This window comes from Oncorhynchus tshawytscha, linkage group LG17 (genome assembly GCF_018296145.1).
Source record: "Oncorhynchus tshawytscha isolate Ot180627B linkage group LG17, Otsh_v2.0, whole genome shotgun sequence".
Taxonomy (NCBI): domain Eukaryota; kingdom Metazoa; phylum Chordata; class Actinopteri; order Salmoniformes; family Salmonidae; genus Oncorhynchus; species Oncorhynchus tshawytscha.
In genome coordinates, this window is record NC_056445.1 from 13,399,860 (window position 1) to 13,425,078 (window position 25,219).

General features: G+C 40.2%; 3 protein-coding genes across 7 annotated transcripts; 1 reads left to right on the forward strand and 2 right to left on the reverse strand.

Moving 5' to 3' along the window:
- The first annotated feature begins 6,769 nt into the window (after positions 1 to 6,769).
- LOC112217170 (sodium-coupled monocarboxylate transporter 1-like) lies at positions 6,770 to 14,852 on the forward strand. Its single transcript, XM_024377458.2, has 15 exons — positions 6,770 to 7,120; positions 7,662 to 7,727; positions 7,829 to 7,880; positions 8,004 to 8,071; positions 8,273 to 8,427; positions 8,585 to 8,725; positions 10,157 to 10,286; positions 11,468 to 11,556; positions 11,855 to 11,964; positions 13,126 to 13,193; positions 13,274 to 13,360; positions 13,483 to 13,697; positions 13,918 to 14,021; positions 14,115 to 14,203; positions 14,298 to 14,852. Exons 1-15 carry the CDS (start codon positions 6,770 to 6,772, stop codon positions 14,418 to 14,420), a joined length of 1,848 nt encoding a protein of 615 aa, XP_024233226.1. The 3' UTR covers positions 14,421 to 14,852.
- Positions 14,853 to 15,887: 1,035 nt separating this feature from the next.
- LOC112217256 (electron transfer flavoprotein regulatory factor 1) lies at positions 15,888 to 18,144 on the reverse strand. Of its 3 annotated transcripts, none has more exons than XM_024377516.2 (3): positions 18,084 to 18,144; positions 16,933 to 17,009; positions 15,888 to 16,782 (listed from the first exon to the last, which is right to left on the reverse strand). In XM_024377516.2, exons 2-3 carry the CDS (start codon positions 16,975 to 16,977, stop codon positions 16,537 to 16,539), a joined length of 291 nt encoding a protein of 96 aa, XP_024233284.1. In that variant the 5' UTR covers positions 16,978 to 17,009; positions 18,084 to 18,144; the 3' UTR covers positions 15,888 to 16,536. The 3 variants fall into 3 exon arrangements, with proteins under 3 accessions (XP_024233284.1, XP_024233286.1, XP_024233285.1); XM_024377518.2 differs by lacking the exon at positions 18,084 to 18,144 and adding an exon at positions 17,456 to 17,622 and having other exon boundaries at positions 16,933 to 17,006; XM_024377517.2 differs by lacking the exon at positions 18,084 to 18,144 and adding an exon at positions 17,456 to 17,602.
- A 3,656-nt stretch (positions 18,145 to 21,800) lies between these two features.
- LOC112217257 (electron transfer flavoprotein regulatory factor 1) lies at positions 21,801 to 23,342 on the reverse strand. 3 transcript variants are annotated; one of them, XM_024377520.2, is made up of 3 exons: positions 23,290 to 23,342; positions 22,620 to 22,696; positions 21,801 to 22,449 (listed from the first exon to the last, which is right to left on the reverse strand). In XM_024377520.2, exons 2-3 carry the CDS (start codon positions 22,662 to 22,664, stop codon positions 22,204 to 22,206), a joined length of 291 nt encoding a protein of 96 aa, XP_024233288.1. In that variant the 5' UTR covers positions 22,665 to 22,696; positions 23,290 to 23,342; the 3' UTR covers positions 21,801 to 22,203. The 3 variants fall into 3 exon arrangements, with proteins under 3 accessions (XP_024233288.1, XP_024233287.1, XP_024233289.1); XM_024377519.2 differs by lacking the exon at positions 23,290 to 23,342 and adding an exon at positions 23,048 to 23,254; XM_024377521.2 differs by lacking the exon at positions 23,290 to 23,342 and adding an exon at positions 22,872 to 23,019.
- Positions 23,343 to 25,219: the final 1,877 nt, after the last annotated feature.

The following is a 25,219-nucleotide window of genomic DNA, read 5'->3' on the forward strand; positions in this document are numbered from 1 at the left end:
TATTACATTCAATGATCCATGATGTAGATCTATAGTTCTAGACTGTATCATCAACCCATAGAACAAGTGTAGGCACATGGGTTTATCTACAACCAGCGCTCCGACCAAAAGACAGCACAAACAGATGTGGTGCCAGGCTAGAGGTAGTGTCTTACCCAGGATGTTAGTGAGTGGGTCTTGAGGCTTGCTGAGCTCCAGTAGGCTACAGTCCTTGGTGAGTTTGGTGACCAGGGTGCGGTAACTGAACAGCAGTCTGTCTGCTGCCTTCTCCTCCTCCTCAATCTGACAGACACACAGATATAGAGCAGGTGGTATAAAACATCCTGCTGAGATAATGCTTTTGAAAGTATAACTTTCCACATAGTTTATATCTTAAAAGTTTGATTTGTAAAATACTTCATGTTCGACTCACGTCTTCAAAGTTGTTGGGGTGGATCTCTTTCTCGATGAGGGGCAGCAGGGCATCTAAACGGAGGCCAAACCAAACCCCCTCTACCTCCACAAACAGCCCACACACCCGGGCCCCCAGACGACGCAGAGACACCTGAGGGTAGGGGTCAGAGGTCACAGCAGGAGGACATGGGGTGCATCTCAATAGTCTCGAGTGGATTTCTCTCCTTTATTAGCACTTCATCAGACATTTACATTGCTTTATTAGATGCATAGAGAAAGACAATTAAGACTAGTGTGTGTGTGTGTGTGTGTCTGTGTGTGTGTCTGTCCGTGCGTCCATACCTTGTCTCCAGACAGCCAAGTGTTGACCAGGGTGAAAAGAGTGTTCTGGTGTTCCTGGTCCAGTTGACTCAGCAGTGATTTGATAGCCACGGCGGCTATCTTCTTACAGCGAGCCGAGTCATCGTTAACCATGGCCAGAGGCAGAGGGACGAAGAACAACCCACTGTGCTACAGTAGCAGGTTCCAGGAGAGAGACTAAATCAGTTACACACAGGAGTAGAATTAGGTTGTCCCAAAACAAACTGATCTAAGGTCAGTTTTGAGTTTATTCCCTCTAAATGGTTAGTATGTGGGATCTGTTTCTATAGCCAACTTCGACCAGGAGCAGTGGGTATAGAAAGCGACCAGAGTTACTGCGAGTCGAACTCAAGTAATTATGGGATGTGTGTGTGTCAGGAGGATTGTTGTGGATACCTGAGGGAAGGTCTGGAAGATATAGGCCATCAGCTCCAGAGAAGCCTCTCTTCCTGTGTCAAACTCATAACTAACACAGAGAGAGATTTTAGTATCAAAAGTCACAATCGACTTACATCTAAAACAACGAATCCCTTTAAACACAAATATATCTGGTAAATCTACAGGTGAAAATAACAGGAACACTCAAATAACTTTTTACAAGACACCTTCAAAAATAAAATACAAACGGTATATACAGGTTTAAAAATGTATATAAAAAGAAACAAAACCGTACATGTCTGCACTGGACCCTGATCATGCCGTTCTGCCCGGCAACAGACAGCTTGGCCACTTTCTTCATCAGCTCCTACCAGAGATGGTACTACCAGCTTCCTGGACAGGATGGCCTGTAGGTGGCGATAGAGAGGATATAGTACATATTACAGAGGACAGATGAAGAATTTCATTATACACTTTGAAAGCAAATACATCAATATGTCTGGTTAAATAAAGGTATAAAATGCTGGGGTCTGATGTATTAGGTGTAGCAATAAAATATGGTCTCAGGTGAAGAGGGAGGGTGTTAGCTACCTTTAGCAGGCCAAAGGTTGTTGCCTGACGTGATTGGTCATAAATGTCCTCCTCAGCGTATCCCAGCAGCACTTGCAGCTGCGTCTCAGTTATCGTGTGTCTTCATGTTCTTTACTAGGATGGTGATGGACTGACAGCAAAAAGAAGGATAATTCAATGAATTTGATACAGACAAATTTCTGTCATTTCTGTGGTGGCAGACGGGCTCCAGCAGGAGGTCAATGAACATGCTCAGCTCCTCAGACTGGCATCCTGCCAGAAACCTCAGCACAATGGAGGAACGCTGCACAGCGCCAGACTGGCCCTGGAACTTACTGCCAGTCTTACTGCGCATCGGCCCAAACAGAACCCTACAGAGGTTAGGGGGGATGGGGGGATGGGTTGGTGATATTGGAGTAGTAAAGGTGACACATATATAGGCTACAAGTTTAAGTTCACTTGAAGATGCAACACACAAACACACACCTCATAAGCAGTGGGACAAGCTGTGCCCTGTGTGAGGCGTCCACCACGGCCTGCTCCTCTGAGATGTTGAAGTGAACGATCTCATCCTTGAAGTGTTTGTCATCCAGCAGCCTCTCCAGATTCTCCCTGAACACAACAGTCAGCACATCAGTCAGAGACGTTCAATAACGCAGGACTGTAGGTCCAGAAGCTCAGGACATGTCAGATATAGTCATAAAAATGTATTTTTCTGTATCACATCAAACACAGAAAGACAGTGTATCAAATGGCCACCAGATATTGAATCCTGATATATTAGCAACTCTATGAGCCTATCGGCCTGGACAGCTTCAAAGAGGCAGCAGAGCAACATTGTTGACAGGGTCTCCACAGGGTCTACACAGGGTCTCCAGAGTGATTCTGTGAACTAGGTCAGTGGTACATTACGGGAAATGAAATAGCAGAACATCACAACTCCTGTTAGATGAGAAATTGAAAGTAAATGGATAGTTTAATAAGTGAATATAGGAACTCCTGTCAGATCTGTGGTTCCTTGGGGGAGGTTAACATTCCAGCTCAGTGATGACTCCGATCTCTATCAGTACTGGTAACAATGACTCCCATTGAGAGACCGGGAGTCCATAACGAATAGTATCCCTTACTCTTACTCCAATCATCTGAACAAAAATGTTAAATGGTGATAGTGGAAAGTACGTTCTATGCCTGGCACACTGTAAAAGGACTGAAGGTATGTTAAAACAAGAGTTAAGATGAGATGTTGAGTGACAGTGTCGTTCGGAAATAACCCAGAGAGCAGACTTACATGTAGGGGAGGACGTTGGGGTCTTTGTAGGTCAGAACACACTCCAATGCTGCCCTCTGAATCTGCTGGTCCTGGTGGCACAGCAACTGAACAGACACACAGTCACACACTGATAGCAGTACACTGACGGAGACTACCTGCTGTTTAGATAGATAGGCTGATAACGGGTCAGATAAGTACGTTTAATTGAGCATGCAGTTGATATGCAGGCTAAATGGGCATATAGCGAGAACAGCTGAGAGTGAATTGACGCGAGTAGCCGATGTGAGTGCGACCTTTAACGACAAAAACGTCATTTTTAACACGTTTAATAGGGGATCTGCAGTCTCAGAGCATACATACTTCATTATAACTCTCAGTTCTGTCAATGCAATGGATGACATCGATATTGACAAGCCGTTCAGCAAACGTGAGAAACTGTAAAACAAACGATCGAGAGTTAGCTACTTTCTGTGGTCTATTAACATTACAGTGAGCGATACGGTATGAAATGACTCGCTAGCTAGGCTACATATGATATTTAACATATCCAAGCAGCTATGCTTGTTGGTTCATTCAACGTAGCAACAGGAAAACGTGTTTAACTTGAAACTGTTCAGACATTACGAAAACAAGTCATACGAGATAGCTATGCATATTAACAAATATGTGTTAAATGCAATAGATAAGCAGTCGTCGCTACCTATGCTAACAGCGGTGCTGCAGTTTCCCAACAACATGAATGTGTTCTCAGATTTATGAGACAACGACTTGGACTTGATCTTCATTTTTGACGTGTCTCTTTTTCTGATATATGCAAAAAGAAAAGTATATATGTATATATATATGTGTGTGTATATGTATATATATATGTGTGTGTATATGTATATATATATGTGTGTGTATATGTATATATATATGTGTGTGTATATGTATATATATATGTGTGTGTATATGTATATATATATGAGTGTGTATATGTATATATATATATGTGTGTGTGTATATATATATGTATATATGTATATATATATATATGTGTGTGAATATGTATATATATATATATGTATATATGTATATATATATATATATATATATATATATATATATATATATATATATATATATACAGTGCCTTGCGAAAGTATTCGGCCCCCTTGAACTTTGCGACCTTTTGCCACATTTCAGGCTTCAAACATAAAGATATAAAACTGTATTTTTTGTGAAGAATCAACAACAAGTGGGACACAATCATGAAGTGGAACGACATTTATTGGATATTTCAAACTTTTTTAACAAATCAAAAACTGAAAAACTGGGCGTGCAAAATTATTCAGCCCCTTTACTTTCAGTGCAGCAAACTCTCTCCAGAAGTTCAATGAGGATCTCTGAATGATCCAATGTTGACCTAAATGACTAATGATGATAAATACAATCCACCTGTGTGTAATCAAGTCTCCGTATAAATGCACCTGCACTGTGATAGTCTCAGATGTCCGTTAAAAGCGCAGAGAGCATCATGAAGAACAAGGAACATACCAGGCAGGTCCGAGATACTGTTGTGAAGAAGTTTAAAGCCGGATGTGGATACAAAAAGATTTCCCAAGCTTTAAACATCCCAAGGAGCACTGTGCAAGCGATAATATTGAAATGGAAGGAGTATCAGACCACTGCAAATCTACCAAGACCTGGCCGTCCCTCTAAACTTTCAGCTCATACAAGGAGAAGACTGATCAGAGATGCAGCCAAGAGGCCCATGATCACTCTGGATGAACTGCAGAGATCTACAGCTGAGATGGGAGACTCTGTCCATAGGACAACAATCAGTCGTATATTGCACAAATCTGGCCTTTATGGAAGAGTGGCAAGAAGAAAGCCATTTCTTAAAGATATCCATAAAAAGTGTTGTTTAAAGTTTGCCACAAGCCACCTGGGAGACACACCAAACATGTGGAAGAAGGTGCTCTGGTCAGATGAAACCAAAATTGAACTTTTTGGCAACAATGCAAAACGTTATGTTTGGCGTAAAAGCAACACAGCTCATCACCCTGAACACACCATCCCCACTGTCAAACATGGTGGTGGCAGCATCATGGTTTGGGCCTGCTTTTCTTCAGCAGGGACAGGGAAGATGGTTAAAATTGATGGGAAGATGGATGGAGCCAAATACAGGACCATTCTGGAAGAAAACCTGATGGAGTCTGCAAAAGACCTGAGACTGGGACGGAGATTTGTCTTCCAACAAGACAATGATCCAAAACATAAAGCAAAATCTACAATGGAATGGTTCAAAAATAAACATATCCAGGTGTTAGAATGGCCAAGTCAAAGTCCAGACCTGAATCCAATTGAGAATTTGTGGAAAGAACTGAAAACTGCTGTTCACAAATGCTCTCCATCCAACCTCACTGAGCTCGAGCTGTTTTTCAAGGAGGAATGGGAAAACATTTCAGTCTCTCGATGTGCAAAACTGATAGAGACATACCCCAAGCGACTTACAGCTGTAATCGCAGCAAAAGGTGGCGCTACAAAGTATTAACTTAAGGGGGCTGAATAATTTTGCGCGCCCAATTTTTCAGTTTTTGATTTGTTAAAAAAGTTTGAAATATCCAATAAATGTCGTTCCACTTCATGATTGTGTCCCACTTGTTGATTCTTCACAAAAAAATACAGTTTTATATCTTTATGTTTGAAGCCTGAAATGTGGCAAAAGGTCGCAAAGTTCAAGGGGGCCGAATACTTTCGCAAGGCACTGTATATATATATATATATATATATATATATATATTTGTGTGTAATCCAGAATACAAATGTGTATGAAAACAACAATGTATAGGCTAAATATGTTCACACACATGTCTGATGCAGGGGCGCAGCCATGTTGGATGAATCATCATGGGAACGTTTTGCTTTTCCACGTGGTGAGAAGACACAGAATGGGGTGTGGTTTTGAAACAACTTCAAGGATGACTTTCTGGATACTATATGGATACTGACTGACAGCTCAGTCAGTATCCATATAGTGTCCAAACAGCGTCCATACCAGTGGCTGCTCCTGAGGGGAGGACGGCTCATAATAACGGTTTCCACAGAGCAAATCGAATTGCATCTAACACATGGGTGTATTTGCTACCATTCCAACTATGCTGCTCCAGCCATTACCACAAGCCTGTCCTCCCCAATTAAGGTGCCACCAACCTCCTCTGGTCCATACATGTACTAACTAGTGGAAATGACATGCTGAACACCTGACACATTATACTGGACTGGACATGTTAGTATAAAGATGGCTATATTTTCTCTAGGGCCCAAAAAATGTTCAGAAGTGTGTGTGTGTGTGCATGTGTGTGCGCGGATGTGTGTGTGTACGCATGGGTATGCCTCTGTGTGTGTCCGTGTGTACCAGCCATCCAAAGGGTAGGGCTGATGACAGGGGTACTTATCGGTTCAGCCAACAGAACAATCCCAGCTCTTGACTTCGTGGAGAGTTGGAGAGGTGTGCTCACTGCTACCTGCTAGTAATGTCTTTGAGCAACACACAGGCACACTGAAGACTTCAGAGCTCACTGCTATCCTGTTTCAGCTCATATCCTGTCTGTGACAAGGACATATGGACAAGGACATCATTCTATCCGAACGCACAGCAGCCTACTGCGAGCTATCGTAGATTTCACAGAGAAATACAAATTATCTGCCGTTCATTGCATTCCAATAACAGAAACCACAAGGGACTACAAGTTGTGGAATAGGACAATCTTCCAGTGAGTACAGTCGCCTATACCTCACAATCAGAAGGCTACAATGGCAGCCTCTCCAGTGATTGGATCCTTTGTGGCTGCGGATTATGCAGTCTTTGCTCTGATGCTGCTGGTGTCTGCAGCCATCGGGGTGTACTATGCCATTGTCGGAAGGGGCCAGAGCAGCTCCAGAGAGTTTCTGATGGGGGGCCAGAGTATGACAGCCGTACCTGTGGCTCTGTCCCTGACTGCCAGCTTCATGTCGGCTATCACAGTGCTGGCCACCCCAGCCGAGGTGTACCGATACGGGGCAAGCTACGGCCTCTTCAGCCTCTCCTATGTGCTGGTGGTGGTGGTCAGCTCAGAGGTCTTCCTCCCTGTCTTCTACAGGCTGGGCATCACAAGTACCTATGAGGTTAGAATCAATCCACCCTGTTGAGTTGATTTGTGTTCTATTTAATTCAACAGAAATTATATAACATGTTTGGTAGAGATTAGCCAGATGAATTGCAATGCACATTCTAAGCAATTCTAAATCCCTGAAATTAATATATTGGGGGTCACAAAGTATTGTTCAAAGTGACCAATTGACAAATGCAATCTATTCAGGAAATAAAATACTGACTTAATTTTGTAATCTTTCTATAAAACAAACAGACTGCTGTTACAGGTAAAAATCATAGTAGGCACGGCTCCATTGCTTAATATCTCTGCACCTGTCCATTCCTTAGTCTTGTTGAGATGCTGATGGTGAGATTATGATTGTGATTCAAACAGCTAAAATATGGGTCCGTGTTTTATCTTCATTAGCTGTCTGAATCATCCTCTTACTGACTGTACTCTTTGCTTTGTCTTTTGGGCATCACACATGAACTAATGTCCTTGTCCTGTCCACGGGAAATGTAACAGAAATGTGTCCTATTTCTTTTTTTCTCCTCATGGTCATCATTCTGCAGTATCTGGAGATACGGTTCAACAGAGCCACGCGTCTGTTGGGGACAGTGATGTTCATTGTTCAGACTGTGAGTTCCTTATCACAACACTCTCCTACTCCATATTATGAATTACATGAATATGAGGTGATTATAAGAGCCACCATGTGTTATGTCTCTCTGTCTCACAGATACTCTACACAGGAATAGTCATTTATGCTCCAGCTCTGGCATTAAACCAAGGTGCAGTAGTCTCTAAAAGTCATGAAAGAATTTCATTTTGTGCCCCATCGGCATTGAGTGCACTTGAAACCACTCCTCTGCTCAATGATGTCCCTCTCTCTCTCTTTTTCCTCCTCTCTCCAGTGACTGGGATGGATCTCTGGGGTGCTGTCATTTCAACAGGAGTGGTTTGCACGTTTTACTGCACTATGGTACTGGACAGGCAGTGATGTCAATAAATAATGCTGTAAACATAATTTCATGTGACATTTATTTTATCAACATTTACTCCCTGATATAAGGGAGATACAGATGGAGGTTAGATTGAGACATGATTTGTGTAGCACTGTGGTGACCTTTGCGGTGACCTTTAAACCATGTATGTAACATGGCTGTGGTGTGTATTGTGACAGGGCGGTCTGAAGGCGGTGGTGTGGACGGACGTGTTCCAGGTGGGCATCATGGTGGCAGGCTTCCTGTCTGTCATCATCAGAGCCGTGGTCCTGCAGGGAGGAGTCTCCAACATCCTCAACCACGCAGAGCTCGGAGGACGACTCAACTTCTGGGAGTGAGTGGATTGTCATGTAGATTATAGATGTAAAAGAGTAGGAGAAGATCTGCACCTGGACTTTGCGCAGTATGTTGGCACAAAATATAAGACATTGCAAATGTCTGAATCTCTCTCTCTTTCTCTCTCGCTCTCTGTCTTTGTCTCTCCTTTATAGCTTTGATGCTAGTCCACTGAGGAGGCACACCTTCTGGACAATCACGTTTGGAGGCACGTTTGTCTGGACCAGTATCTATGGGATTAACCAAGCCCAGGTGCAGAGATACATCTCTTGCAAATCCATGACTCACGCCAAAATGTGAGTCATCATCTTCCTGGAAGCATAGAGTAAAGCATGAAGATCTAATTCCTGTTTTGCCCCAGTGTTTAAAGTGGAAATGACAGCATTTTAGCAACATGAAATCTTATTCAAATGTGTTGATTTTTGACACACACAAAAAAAATCTGGCAAGCGAGCACTAACATATGGTTATTTTAATGTTCATAAATTCTTAGAATGTTTGGGAATCACGTATAGTAAGGCATTTATGACAGCCGGCCGTGACCGGGAGACCCATGAAGCGGTGCACAATTGGCCCAGTGTCATCTGGGTTAGGAGAGGGTTTGGCCAGCCGGGATTTCCTTGTCCGATCGTGCTCTGGCAACTCCTTGTGGCAGTCTGGGCGCCTACAAGCTGACTTCGTTTGCCAGCTGGACGATGTTTCCTCTGACACATTGCAGCTGTCTTCCGGGTAAGCGAGCAGTGTGTCAAGAAGCCGTGTTTTGGAGGACGCGTGGCTCTCGACCTTCGCCTCTCCTGAGTCAGTACGGGACTTGCAGCGATGGGACAAGACTGTAACTACCAATTAGGGGTAGACTGTAACTACCAACTACAAATTAGGGGTAAATAGAGTAAGTAAATCAAATCTAATATAAACGACTGTCTCGTCCAAGTCTACACACACCGGTGCGCTATAGCAAATCAGAGCTATGGTAGGGCTGTGTACAAACAAGCCATTTGAGTAAAAGTCTGAAAGTATTTGGTTATAAATATACTTAAGTATCAAAAGTAAACCAGATGGTACTATTGTCTTGTTTTTTAATTTAGGGATAGCTAGGGACACACTCCAACACATGTAATTTACAACAACAAAACACATTTGTGTTTAGTGAGTCCACCAGACCAGAGGCAGTAGGGATGACCAGGGATGTGAATTGGACCATTTTCCTGTCCTGCTAAGCATTCCAAATGTAACGAGTACTTTTGCGTGTCATGGAAAATGTTTGGTGTAAAAAGTACATTATTTCCTTTAGGAATGTACTGAAGTAAAAGTAATAGTAGTCAAACAATATAAATAGCAAAGTACAGATACCCCAAAAAACTACTTAACTAGTCATTTAAAGTATTTCCACTTAAGTACTTTACACCACTGGTGTTTACAGGCAGTTGCAACAGCGCAACAATATCAACAATTAATGCTAGCCAGAGCAAGATTAGCTCAAATGTAACGAAGGAACATTAGATAAACCCTCTCAAACCTTTTCAGATAGTTGGCCGTCAAAATTGCACTGATAAACGATGGGGAAGTTGAAGCCTATTCATCTTTCTGATAACACAAACTCTCTCTCCCCATTCTCTCAATCTTTCTCTCTTTTTTCTCTCTATCCCCTCTTTCTGTCACTCTCTCTCTCTCTCTCTCTCTCTCTCTCTCTCTCTCTCTCTCTCTCTCCCCCTGTATTCTCTTCCCAGGTCTCTCTACATAAACCTATTAGGACTGTGGGTCATCATGCTGTGTTCTGTGTTTGCGGGGCTGTGTCTGTACTCCGTCTATAAGCACTGTGACCCCTGGACAGCAGGCATGGTGTCTGCTCCAGATCAGGTTGAGGACACAAACCAGGAAATAACACTTTAATAAAGACCGCAGGTTGATGTTTATTGGGATGAGTCTTGTCCTGGAGGCAGAACTGAGCGATTTCTGATAGATTGGCCAGGTTAGGGTTAGGTAGATTTTATGACAGATTTTGTGGTTGTGTCAGGTAGTGACCCCTCTGCAGAGCTGCCTCCAGAACAAGATTCAAGACAAAAAAAAACATTAACCTGTATAAATACCAGGCACTGTGTCGTGTAAATTTGCTGTATTACCAAATCATGAGAGAGCAAACCACACACAAGTCAGAGTTATCATAAAGTCCATCTTTAATTATATGAGCTTCACCATAGCCCTGTGACGCTCAGATCAATTCAGTGTCTATAAATGAATTCTCTGAGAGTGCTTACAAAACAGTTCCTCATATAATTTATAGCCAAGACACACATAGCCAGACAGCATTGGCTATAAATGATCGTTCAGTTTGGTCTCCTAAACCGAAGTTCTTATCTCATTCTTGGTACCACTTAGAACCAAAACATTACCCCATCCAATGGCATATATCAATTGTCAATTCTAGACACTCCCATCAAAAATACAACCCCTCCTGGACAAGCTCACGGAGAGAAGAGTGAGCCTCTAGGTCAAGATAAGGGCAACCTCAGAGGGAACATACAATGGTTCCAGACACTGCCATCCTCCTCTCCCCAATGGGAAAAGTAGGGAGTGACTGGCACACAGACATTGTGGAGCGAAGAGATAATTGGTTCCCCCTCAATCATCCCTTCACATGGTTTAAAAGATACGTTTACATATGAAGACAAGCCTGACCTCTCCACTCACTGGGGCCCAAGTAACTTTTTTCCCACATAAGCATACTTAATGAAAATGGATAAAACATCTGATTTATCAATGTTACCTAAAGGATTCTGATTCTGCTACCACAACTGTCAATATCACTATTCTGCCAGACTGCCACTTTCTGGATATATTTTTTTAAATCAGTTTCAACTGATAACATTAACAGCCACTAGGTGTAACCACCTTAAACATTTTTTTGTGGTAAAACTTTTTTTTCCCCGCATCGGCCATACATCCAGATTGTTCCCAGGAAAATATCTCAAATAACCCAAACCCAGGGGTACCACTCAGATAGTCACTGACCATTGACCACACCCTTTTTCTCTGTACAGCTGATGCCATATATGGTGATGGACATCCTGAGAGACTACCCTGGACTGCCAGGATTGTTTGTGGCTGCAGCCTACAGTGGGACTCTAAGGTGACTATTCCCATCTAATACTTATACTGTATGTCAAACTTGATCTTACTTTTGATTATAGCTACTGTTTATAATGTTAATATGTAACATTGTGTTATATCTAGATTAAGTGTCCTTTTGTTACTATTTGTGCTGCATGCAATATCTCAAGGTTCATAATATCACTACTATGATTTAATATTTACTCTCGCAGCCTATGGTGGGGCACAAAGATGACTATTTCCATAGCACTCACGCACACTGTATGTTATATTTCTGGGTAAATAATAGCACTATATTTGCTCTCTCTTGTCCACAGTACGGTATCGTCCAGTGTCAATGCTCTGGCTGCCGTGACTATTGAAGACCTGATCAAGCCGTACATACACATGTCAGAGAAACACCTGTCCTGGACCTCTAAAGGCCTTAGTGAGTGTATAATATCAATGCGTGTCTTTGCTGTTAAGCAGAGTGACACAGGGGAACCCAAGAGCAGACTCAGATGAGGAAACAGGGATGAATGAACCAAAATATTTATTGTTACACAGGGAGATATGGAGTGCAGATCCGGGGAAGCTCGGATGAGTTGCAGAAAAACAAAATGTGGAGACGGAGGTTGGAGTTAGCTGAGTAGAACAGGGTAAACAGGTCCCGAGGGGAATCCAAGGTAGTGGTGGGAATTAAAATCCAGAGCAAGGTAGTTGGGTGGTGAAATGTGGAACGGGAGACAGGAGCCAGAGGTAAACTGCTCTCTAGAGACAGCAGGAGCGGTAAAGATACTCTTAATGATCGGCTATGAAAAGTCAACTGACATTTACTCCTGAGGTGCTGACTTGCTGCACCCTTGACAACTACTGTGATTATTATTATTTGACCATGCTGGTCATTTATGAACATTTGAACATCTTGGCCATGTTCTGTTATAATCTCCACCCGGCACAGCCAGAAGAGGACTGGCCACCCCTCATAGCCTGGTTCCTCTCTAGGTTTCTTCCTAGGTTTTGGCCTTTCTAGGGAGTTTTTCCTAGCCACCGTGCTTCTACAACTGCATTGCTTGCTGTTTGGGGTTTTAGGCTGAGTTTCTGTACAGCACTTTGAGATATCAGCTGATGTAAAGAAGGGCTATATAAATAAATTTGATTGAGAGGATAAACGGTGTCAGGCAGGGAAACAGGCACAGCAGAGTAACAGGATCTTGTCTAATCATAAATGGCTAGAATCTTGAACTGACTGAGCAGAGATTACAATCAGGCAGAGCAGAAGTGACAGGACTGAATATTTGTAGAGGTCTTGATTATGTAACGAGTTGCAGCTGGTAGGGATCTGCTCTGACTCCAGCACACCTGTCTTCAACCAGAAAGAGGAAGAGAGTGTACAGGGGGAGTAACTGCAGGTCAAGAAGACACTAGATGAACACCAGAGGGCATAGCAGGAGCAGATGTGACATTTGCATTTACCACAGAACTCAGAGAGCTATATTCATGTTTGATGATATATTTATCTTCTTATTGATATATTCTTGCTGATATTAGAAATGAATAAACCATGATTTATCATGATTTTAACTGCTATCCCTATGCACCATTCTAGGCTTTCTGTATGGGGCTCTCTGTATTGGAATGGCTGGCATAGCCTCACTCATGGGAAGTCTGCTGCAGGTATGCAATACAACAAAAACATAAAATATGTTGTGTTGAGGTATGCAACTCTAAAAATATGTCTCTGTCTCCCCATGTAGGCAGCTATCAGTATCTTTGGGATCATCGGAGGGCCTTTACTGGGTCTCTTCTCACTGGGGATCCTCTGTCCATACGCCAATGCCACAGTCAGTACAGTCTTTTTAACAAAAGCAGGATTATAAGCATGCAACCAATCTAATTTAGCTAATCTCGCTGAACGTTTATGTTGAAGTGCTGATGTGTTATTTCTGTGTGTTCTGTGCTGCAGGGGGGCTTGGCTGGTCTGCTCTCTGGGCTGGTTATGTCTCTGTGGGTGGGGATAGGGGCCCAGTTTTACCCTCCTCTACCAGAGCAGAGCAGGCCTCTGGGTCTGACCACACATGGCTGTAACTTCACAACCGCAGCCAATGCGTTCAACTGGACCACATCCCCAACAAAATCAAGCCTATACACTACAGTACTACAGCAAAATACAGCAGAGAGGTACGTTGTGGGCTTCAGTATCTTTGGTTAAGGACAGGACCAACTTTTTCTGTAGGGAACAAGTATATTGATATGGGCACAGTTAAAACAATTATTCAGTTGGAAATGTACTGTAGAACAGGAATAATTTTGTCATGTTAGAATAGCGAACTGCATCAGCTGTAAACCATATATGCAATATTATAACTGTTGGATGCCACTATGTTTGTCTCCCCTGCAGACCCTTCCTGGCTGATAACTGGTACTCCCTGTCTTATCTCTACTTCAGTCCTATTGGGACACTTACAACACTGGCTGTTGGACTGTTGGTCAGTCTACTTTCAGGTACTCTTCCCCAAATGGTAGCGTTGCTTCATACCATATTACATGTTGTGTCTAATTAACATGTTTTCCACACTAAAATGCGTCTCTTTCCAGGGGGTATGAAGTTGAAGTTGGAACCAAGGGTGACTTTGATGAAAGAAGATACAATGTTATTTTGCTTTTACAAGCTCTTTAAAGAAAGGGTAAGTGATATGAGTGTTTCAATAAATAACCTCCAAGACGTTCTCTCTCTTTCAACCACTTTCCTGTATTCATTTAGCTCTCATCCATACCTAGGCCATGAGACGAGCCGGAAAGCTGGACCTCACAAAAAACAGAGAGAACAAATGTGGAAACAATAACCCCGGCTTCTGCAATGTCCACGAGTTGGTTTTCACAAAGAGCAGTCTTCCTACATGACATACTGATAAAACCATGACTTAACAGTTGCTCTTTCTTCTCATACTTCTCCCTCTGCAGTGCCACTGTTTTTCATGTGACTCATGAATGTCCTGACAGATTGTATCAATATCTCATCTATATCCTCATATTTCTATATACAGTGCCTTCAGAAAGTATTTTATTCCACACTTTGTTGTGTTACAGCCTGAATTCCCCCCCCAAAATCCTCACCACACAATACTCCACAATGACAAAGTAAAAACTTGTTTTTTGAAAAAGAAATACAGAAATATCTCATTTACATAAGTATTCACACCCCTGAGTCAATACATTTTAGAATCACATTTGGTAGGGATTATAGCTGTGTGTCTTTCAGGGTAAGTCTCTAAGAGCTTTGCACATCTGGATTGTACAATATTTGCCAATTATTATTTTTTTGTGGTTCTTCAAGCTCTGTCAAATTGGTTGTTGATCATTGTTAGACCACCAAGTCTTGCCATAGATTTTCAAGCAGATTTAAGTCAAACTGTAACTCGGCCACTTAGGAACATTCACTGTCTTCTTGGTAAGCAACTCTAGTGTAGATCTGGCCTTGTTTTTAGGTTATTGTCCTGCTGAAAGGTGAATTAATCTCCCAGTATCTGGTGGAAAGCAGACAGAACCAGGTTTTCCTCTAGGATTTTCCCTGTGTCATTTATTTGTTATACTGAAAATGAAAAACTCCCCAGTCTTTATTGATTACAAGCATATCCATAACATGATGCAGCCACCATTATGCTTGAAAATATGGAGAGTTGTACTCAGTAACGTGTTGTACTGGATTTGCCCCAAACATAACTCTTTGTATTCAGGACAAAAAGTGAATTGCTGTGCCACATTTTTTGCAGTATTACTTTAGTGCCTTGTTGCAACCAGGATGCATTTAAAAAAAACAATTTTATTCTGTACAGGCTTCCTGCTTTTCACTATTTCAATTAGGTTAGTATTGTGGAGTAACTACAATGTTGCTGATCCATCCTCAGTTTTCTCTTATCATAGCTTTTAAACTCAGGTTTAAACTGTTTATAGTCACCACTGGCCTCATGGTGAAATCCCTGAGCGGTTTCCTTCCTCTCTGGCAACTGAGTTAGGAAGGACACCTTTATCTTTGTACTGACTGCGTGTACTGATACACCCTCCAAAGTGTAATTAAAAACTTCACCATGCTCAAAGGGATATTCAATGTCAGATTTTTTTTTATATACCAATAGGTCCCCTTCTTTGTGAGGCATTGGTAAACCTCTCTTGTCTTTGTGGTTGAATCTGTGTTTGAAATTCACTGCTAGACTGAGGGACCTTACATATAATTGTATGTGTGGGGTACAGAGAGGAGGTAGTCCCAAAAAATCATTTTAAACACTATTATTGCACACAGAATCCATGCAACTTATGTGATTTTTACTCAACTTATTTAGGCATGTCATAACAAAGGGGTTGAATACTTACTGACTCAAGACATGACAGCTTTATTTTTAATGAATCTGTTCATTTCAAAGATAATTCCATTGACATTATAGGGTAATTCCATTGACATTATATGGTAATTTCTGTAGCCCACTGACAAACAAATCTAAATGTAATACATTTTAAATGCAGGCTGTAACACAACAAAATGTGGAAAAGGGCAATGGGTGTGAATACTTTCTGAAGGTACTGTATGTAGTAGCCTACATCACATCGACTTGAAAAGACACGTAAAGTTAGGATTGTTAAAAATTAAATATCTTTGACTTGACTTACGTTTCTCATTTATTTCAAAAATAGGACTATCAGTGTTGTACATTTAAAATAAACATTCATTTGTAATAGCCGTGTCTCATTTATATAATTAAATTACATTGTACATTCTATCATGTATTATTTACAATTATGTACACGAGAGAACTGTAGTCATTTGAACTGTATGAAGTCATTTGGTGGATGTCATTCCACAACTCGAGGTGGGTGGCAAGTGTAGCTCATAACACCTGTCTGTAATATATACCTAACATTTGTGTTTAATTAAGGACGTTTGTGTTGCTAATAACACTCTTGTTCAGGGACGGCTAAACTAAAACTTGCACACTGAAGATTCAGCCACCAAATAGCTAGGCTATCAGTCTACCGGTCTGCCTATATTCAGCTCGGCGGACAATTCTTCTTCGTAGTAACGCTTCTTCATGGCTCTGTACTTCCTCAGATAGTACAGGGCCTCCAGTTCCTTGATCACAAACTCCCCACGGTCGACTAGCTTTTTGATCTCCTTAGGGTCTGTGACATCTTTGTTCTTCATAAAGGCACCCTTCAGACGTTCCCTGAAGTAGTCTGCGCCTTTGGGGTATTCCCGTCCCAAAAACAGGAGCTGTCAATGGAAGAAGACAGGTTACCAACGATAATTCCAGGCTTTGGGGATTGTTTTGGAAAAACAGCTAAATATTGCATGAGTGGAAGCAAATTTGGTGTGTGTGTAACAACGGTTGGGTGCATTGACAGCAGTCAGCGTTTAACTTACATTCTTGTACAGCTGTCTAACCTCACTCCTCAGAGGGTTGGCCATGTCACTGCCTGAGACCGTAGCAGCCTTCACTACTGGGATGGAAGAAAAGGACAAAACATACAACAGGTGATTTAGCTGATTATGTAAAACAACAACAGCTCAGAAAAGGGCATATGTCTGATTGCTGTCACACATCACATATCCTGTGAGCCTCACAATCTTAGCTGTGTCATGCATACATTTGAGCTTTACCTTGGTTCACTTAGCAGGTAGGTTAGTTAACAGTGCAAATGGGCCACATTGCGACTAGGTCGCAAAGCGAATGATTAGTTAGCTGGCTAGATAATTGGCAGGTGCAATTCAACCAATAATTGCCTTTTGACATTGTGCTGGGAGACATACAAGTAACGTTATTTCTCCCAGCACAACAACGTCAACAGACAAGTCTTGTTCGAATCGTAGCTAATTAGCTAAACTCCCTCGGTTATAAAAACATCCATTGTGATTCATTCACACGATATAATCAATATTCCATTACATTATAATGTCCCTTGTCAATAAATCCTTGCAATTAAGTAGTGTCGATAGCTGGTTACTTCGCCCTTCGTCCACACGAGTTCAAATAGGAGTTAATAAACAACGCCGTAAATCTTTTTACATGTCGCAAACCATGGTAACTTGGACGCGAAGAGTTGACGGATATCCCAACAAGAGAAGATAGTAACCAACAAATGTTATTTCATTTTACCCATATAGCAAGCTAACCAGAGAGTTATACAATTAATATTGTGGTTAGGTTGATATGTTTACAAGCCAAGTAGCTCGTTTTATAAGTCGACAGCTGTTACTAGCCAGAGTAAGTTAGATTATCAGTTAGATAGGACTCAAGGTGAGCAAGTGACTGCAAATCAGCTTCCTTTTACTGCAAGCGTGCTGCACCGTCGGTGTTGTTTCTACTTTGCTTCTTTCAGCCTTATCTTGCTACAACTAAATATTATACAGGAGCGTCAAGTCTAGAACCAAAAGGCTCATTAATAGCTTCTACCCCCAAGCCATAAGACTGCTAACCAAATTAATAAAATCGCCACCGAACAATTTACATTGAACCCCCTCCCTTTTTGTACACTGCTGCTACTCGCTGTTTATTATCTATGTAGTCACTTTACCTCAACTAACCTGTACCAGTGATGCCAATGACACAAAAACGATTTTCTGTCACACTGTGCCTGGCTGCAAAAGTGCATTGTGAGTGACGTCAGCAGCAAATGACAAATCATTGTTGTCTGACTGCAGCAGCAGTAGTACGGGTTCGACGAGCCAAACCCAATGAATAGAGTTGGTCATGAATGTTTGATCTTGAACAAACTTGCAACGTCAATCAACATGTCTCAATCAAAATTGTACAGCCAGAAGTACAGAAAAGAGTGGGAGTCTGTACCTGAACAAATGTCAAATCATATGTTTTGCAGAGATGGCCAGTCAATTTGAGTATTTTTTACATTTATTTTTTATTAAAAACAAATCAATACATAAAGCACATGAGGGAACACAAGCATACATAGATTACAAACAATGGACAATCGAGTTAGGGGGTACAATATCACATTACAATTACACAAGGACCTTAAGGGACATGCATATACTTACAATTCTAACAGCTTTTTTTGTTAGTAGAGCATTTAACAGTCTTAAAATAAAGTTCAATTTCTTTTTGTAGGGTAAGAAAATGTGGTTTTCTGTTTGTAAATTTACATTTGTGTCTATGAAATGAATTACATAAAAGTGTTTCCGCTTATTTCTATCGAATGTTAAGAATCCTAACAGTACATCTCTCCACAATAGTGTCAAATCTTCATAAATGTGTTCAATTATAAACCTACTGATGTCTTGCCACAGTTTTCTTACATGTATACAATGCCAAAAAAGATACAACACTGTTTCTGGGTGGTCATTACAAAAGGAGCAATTTGAGTTGATGTTTTCCTTAAACTTCTTCATATAGTGGTTGGCAGGATAATGTTTATGAATAATTTTAAAGGAAACTTCCTTAATTTTGTTAACAAGTAGGTATGTGTGTGGCAACATCCAAACTTTTTTCCAACAGATATTATCAATAAATCCATTCCAATAAGGCATGACATAAGGTACAACATCCTGCTGAAACAAGGTTCGTATCGCTCTGTTGTTGAATGGACCAACAGAGAAACAAATCTTTCCTACTGATGAGTCAACAGGGTCAATAGAAGGTAGGCTCTGAGGGTCAGGTCTTGACACGTTCCTGAATAACATAGCAACACCTGAGGGAATGGCATCTAAAACAATTGCAAAATCTTTAGGTGTTACAGGGACCTTGTAAAGTGACAAGAATTCCTTATAACTGAGTAAAAGACCCTCTGCATTTACCAGTTGGCTCAACAATAGGATATTATTTCAGAACCAATATTCTAAAAACAAATAATTATTTTTATACAATATATCCCGATTATTCCATATATAATATCTGTGTGGATAAATATTGTGTTTATAAATTAAGGACCATGATAAGAAAACCTGCTGATGAAAAGCAGAAAGTTTCACTGGAACTTTGTCAATATTATAATTGCAAAACAACATGAAGTTAAGGCCACCAAAAGTAGAGAAGACATGATGAGGAATACAATTCCAGATAGAAGTGGGTCTTCTTAGGAATTGTTTTATCCAATTGATCTTAAAAGTATTATTTAAAGTAGTAAAGTCCAGAAAATTCAGTCCGCCATTCTCATAAGTGTTCATTACAACAGTTTTCCTAATGTAATGGGTACGGTTTCTCCAAAGAAAGTTGAAAAGCATCTGGTCTATCTCCTTGTTTATTTTACTGTCAAGATATAAAGATAGAGTGCCATATGTTAGTCTAGAGAAACCTTCAGCCTTGGTTATTAGGACTCTACCTTTTAAAGATAAGTCCCTCTGTAGCCATTGATTTAATTTCTTCTGGGTTTTTTTAATAAGAGGGTTAAAATTTAGTAAGCCTCTAGACTTCTGATCCTTTGTAATGGTTATGCCTAAATATGTAAGTTCTTCTTTTACTGAAATACCATAATATGAAGGTGTCACACAATATTTGACAGCTATGAGTTCACATTTCTTAATGTTAAGATATAGACCAGACGCTTTGGAAAAGGATTGTATCACATTGATCGATATGTGAATTTGGTTAGTGTCTTTCAGAAAAAGTGTAGTATCATCAGCCAGCTGGCTTATAATAATTCCAGCTATGGAAATACCTTGTACAGGACTATTATTTAAAGAATTTGTAAGAAGTTGGGTGATTAATAAAAACAGGTACGGAGAGATAGGACAAACTTGCCTAATTCCTCTCTTTAACTCAAATCTAGGTGAGGTGCCATATTTCAATTTGATAGAGATGTTACCATTTGCATAGAGTCTTAATAGCCTTACAGAAACAATCCCCAAAGCCAAGTCTCTCAAGGGAGTGGAAGAGAAACTGATGCTCTACTGTGTCAATTGCTTTATAAAAATAAAAAACAATATGAAGCTATCCTCAGTTATTAGGTCTGAGTAGTCAAGTACGTCTAATACTAGTCTGACATTGTTAGAAATATGTCTGTTCCTCATGAAGCCAGACTGTGTTTCATCAATGATTGCATCCAGGACTTCTTTGATTCTTTTTGCAAGTAGTGAGGCTAATATCTTATAGTCATTATTAAGAAGACAAATTGGACGCCAGTTATCGATGAGAAGCACTTATTTTTTAGGCTTAGGTATCAGTGTTATTAACCACTGACTCATTGTAGGAGGGAGAACATTGTTTTTAATACTCTATAAAAAAAAAGACATCAAATAGGAAGCTACTTGTTCAGAAAATAATTTGTAAAATTCTGATGTAATTCCATCAACACCTGGTGATTTATTGTTCTTTAGATGTTTGATTGACTCTATAATCTCTTCAACTTTGATGGGTTCATCACAATGTTTAGATTCTATATCACTGATAGAGTGAACATTATTCAGTGAGTTAAAGAAACATATCTGTGGATTCCTGACAGTACTTAGAGCTATACAATTTTCTGTAAAAATTGCTACAGTATTTAGCGATTAATTTTTGTTAACGTTATTATGTATTCTACATAATGACGCAGTTTTACGTTATCACGCAATAACATCACAACGTCATTTAGAAACAAATTAACCTGCCTCCAGCAACTTACCCTGTTAATTAGTTGGCATCACTGGCCTGTACCCCCGCACACTGACTCGGTACAGGTGTCCCTGTATATAGCCTGGTTACTGTTATTCTTATTGTGTTATTTTTTATTATTACATTTTATTTTAGTCTACTTGGTAAATATTTTCTTAACTCTTCTTGAACTGCACTGGTTAAGGGCTTGTAAGTAAGCATTTCACGGTTAAGGGCTTGTAAGTAAGCATTTCACGGTAAAGTCTACACTTATGTATTCATGTGACAAATAACGTTTGATTTGATATCTCCTAACTTTCTATTCTCTATGTTCTTTCCTTGTAAGCCACCCAAGGATGCAAAGTTAACTTTGTTACTGTTATGAATAGCATAGCTCTCTCTACATTAGATTCATGAGATATTAGACCTAGTAGATATAGGCCTAGCTAGCTAAATAGATTATAACATGTTTCAATTTCTCCCCAGCATCCGTGAGTCTACTCTTTAGTTATGTTATTTATCTGTACTCACTTTTGCAATGCCCACAAATTGCAAGCATACAGTAGCTTGCAAATTTGTTTATGATCACATTTATGTTCATCAAGTTGAATTGTTGACTTGGTTCAAGTCTGCCAAAAAGAAAGGAGGCAAGCTCATTAAGGCTGAAAAGGAGCAACTTCAGAAAGAATAGGTGAGAAGACAAAAGGAAGAGGGTACTCTCGGACTTCTCATTTAATTCAATCAGAGCACATCAAGCATAACATGTCAACCCTGTTACCCATAGATAGGCTAGAAATATTTTTTAAACATTTTATTTTTTTGTGAAGCTTTCATTTCGAAAGGGGATTTATGGCAAATTTAAGACGAAAACCACAAACCTGTTACGTCAACCCTGTAACTTTAATGGCACTTACTAGTCATTAGTTTTATTTAAGCCCTTGACATGGAAAAAATATGTTTTTAGAAAGTTGGACATGTGCTCTTTATGACAGAATGTTAAAATTAGGTGAAAACAATATTTTTGGGGAACCAAGTTACACTACCCAAAATGTTCTCTATTCATGGAACAACCTGCATACTGAAGATTCAGCTGTCAAACATCTAGGCTATCAGTCTGTCGGTCTGCCTATATTCAGCAGGCCTAACAATTCTTCTTCGTAGAAACGCTTTTTCATGATGCTATATTCCCTCAGATAGTACATGGTCCCCAGTTCCTTAATCACATCCTCTCCACAATCGACAAGCTTTCTGATCTCCTTGGGGTCTGTGACATATTTGTTCTTCATAAAGGCACTGTTCAGACGCTCCCTGAAGTAGTCTGCTCCTTGGGGGTATTCCCGTCCCAGATACAGTAGCTGTCAGTGGTAAGGAGGCAGGTTACTAGTGATAATCCCAGTGCTTTGGAGATTGTTTGGGACAGATAGTAAAATATTGCATGAGTGGAAGCAAATCTCATATTGAAAGTAGGTGTGGGTAACAACAAAGCGTGGGTGCATTGACAGCAGTCAGTCAGTGTTGAACTCACATTTTTATACAGCTGTCTAACCTCTCTCCTCAGAGGGTTGGCCATATCACTGCCTGAGACAGTATCAGCCTTCACCACTGGGATGGAAGAAAAAGACAAGATTCAACAGGTAAATTACTATTCAGCAGCTGATGTAAAACAGCTCAGAAAAAAATATGCTTATGTCCAATTGTTGTCACATCACGTATCCTGTGAGCCTTATAATATTTAGCTATCCGTGTGTCATGCATAGTGCATTTTAGCTCATTCTACCTTTGTTCACTTAGCAGGTAGGTTAGGTAACAGTACAAAGTCTTACGGCTAGGTGGTAAAGCGAATGATTAGTCAGCTAATAGTAACGTAATTGGCTAAACACCCTCGGTTATAAAAACAGTAATTTGCTTTATTATTAGTCGATTTATTCACACGATATAATTTAGTTTCGTTACATTATCGCTAGGCTCCCTTATCGATAAAATCCTCGCAGTGCTGTGCTGAACGCTCCCTGTCTTGCTGAAAACTGGCTACCTGGGAGCATTACGTCAAACAGCGCGTCGATTCCAGAGTCACGGCTAGAAGCGATCCAGCTTTTGTCAAATTAACATCAGATTTGACTTTTCATAGGTTAGGATAAGGTTAGAAAACTGGTTCATGGTTAGCTAAAATAAAATTAGAAAAATGAACTTTTTACGTTAATTTGACGAACGTTGGATCCCGTCTAGCCATATCTGAATACAGCTGTTTGAGGGACGAGCGTCGCATAGGAGTGACACGTTCGGAAGCGTTGCAGGCAGCCGACCGTGCAATGAGGATGGTGGACTGAATTTTCTGGACTTTACTACTTTAAATAATACTTTTAAGATAAATTGGATAAAACAATTCCTAAGAAGACCCACTTCTATCTGGAATTTTATTCCTCATCATGTCTTCTCTACTTTTGGTGGCCTTAACTTCATGTTGTTTTGCAATTATAATATTGACAAAGTTCCAGTGAAACTTTCTGCTTTTCATCAGCAGGTTTTCTTATCATGGTCCTTAATTTATAAACACAATTTTTCTCCACACAGATATTATATGGAATAATCGGGATATATTGTATAAAAATACCTCTCTGTTTTTAGAATATTGGTTCTGAAATAATATCCTATTGGTGAGCCAACTGGTAAATGCAGAGGGTCTTTTACTCAGTTATAAAGAATTCTTATCACTTTACAAGGTCCCTGTAACACCTAAAGATTTTGCAATTGTTTTAGATGCCATTCCCTCAGGTGTTGGTATGTTATTCAGGAACGTGTCAAGACCTGACCCTCGGAGCCTACCTTCTATTGACCCTGTTGACTCATCAGTAGGAAAGATTTGTTTATCTTTTGGTCCATTCAACAACAGAGCGATACGATCCTTGTTTCAGCAGGATGTTGTATCTATACCTTATGTCATGCCTTATTGGAATGGATTTATTGATCATATCTGTTGGGAAAAAGTTTGTATGTTGCCACACACATACCTACTTGTTAACAAAATTAAGGAAGTTTCCTTTAAAATTATTCATAAATATTATCCTGCCAACCACTATATGAAGAAGTTTAAGGAAAACATCAACTCAAATTGCTCCTTTTGTAATGACCACCCAGAAACAGTTTTGCATCTTTTTTGGCATTGTATGCATGTAAGAAAACTGTGGCAAGACATCAGTAGTTTTATAATTGAACACTTATGAAGATTTTACACTATTGTTGAGAGATGTACTGTTTGGATTCTTTACATACAATTAGAAATAAGCGGAATCATTTTTATGTAATTAATTTAATTATTCTTTTGGCCAAATTTCATATAAACAAATGTAAATTTACAAACAGAGAACCACATTTTCGTACCCTACAAAAAGAAATTGAACTGTATTTTAAGACGGTTAAATGCTCTAACAAAAAAGCTGTTAGAATTGTAAGTATATGCATGTCCCTTAAGGTCCTTGTGTAATTGTAATGTGATATTGTACCCCCTAGCCCCGGCCCCAGCCCCGCCCCTAGCTCGATTGTCCATTGTTTGTAATCTATGTATGCTTGTGTTCCCTCATGTGCTTTATGTATTGATTTGTTATTAAAAAATTAAAAAAATTATAACGTGCAAGCGACTGCCGACTGATTCCGGTTCATATGCAAGTCGGAACTAGGAAACTGACATTTCCTACTTGTTGATTCGTTGAATGCGGCACGCATATTACTACAACCAGTTAGCACATCGGACATGTTAGAGTTGTATAGTTTCAACTAGAACATGAACGCGGCATGACTGATCTACAAAGAACCTTGCGTGATAAATAACTACTCTCTGGGAGCGTTTGAGTGGTAAGGCTAAATTAACCGACTGTAGAGGAAAGTCGCGGAGTGAAGTCGGGGAGGTGCATCTGCGACAGCCGAAGGTCAGACACGAATCTGGTTTTCCAACAGCAACGCTCAGATTAATCTGTCAGTGTTGCCATTGTTTATACGTTTTTCTTTATGTCGAAATAAACATGTTTTCAAACCCCATATCATACACTAACAAACTGACATGTGTGTACTGTACATTGTACAATCAATTAGTGTGAGGGCCTCAAACATCACATGAATTTATCCACTGTA

Coding starts and splice junctions, on each gene's coding strand:
- LOC112217170 (XM_024377458.2), top strand. CDS start 6,770: ATGGCAGCCTCTCCAGTGATTGGATCCTTTGTGGCTGCGGATTATGCA. Junction 8,428..8,584: donor GGACGACTCAACTTCTGGGA/GTGAGTGGATTG, acceptor TCTCCTTTATAG/CTTTGATGCTAGTCCACTGA. Junction 14,022..14,114: donor GTTGGTCAGTCTACTTTCAG/GTACTCTTCCCC, acceptor GTCTCTTTCCAG/GGGGTATGAAGTTGAAGTTG.
- LOC112217256 (XM_024377516.2), bottom strand. CDS start 16,977: ATGGCCAACCCTCTGAGGAGTGAGGTTAGACAGCTGTACAAGAAT. Junction 16,783..16,932: donor TTAGACAGCTGTACAAGAAT/GTAAGTTAAACG, acceptor TTCCATTGACAG/CTCCTGTTTTTGGGACGGGA.
- LOC112217257 (XM_024377520.2), bottom strand. CDS start 22,664: ATGGCCAACCCTCTGAGGAGAGAGGTTAGACAGCTGTATAAAAAT. Junction 22,450..22,619: donor TTAGACAGCTGTATAAAAAT/GTGAGTTCAACA, acceptor TACCACTGACAG/CTACTGTATCTGGGACGGGA.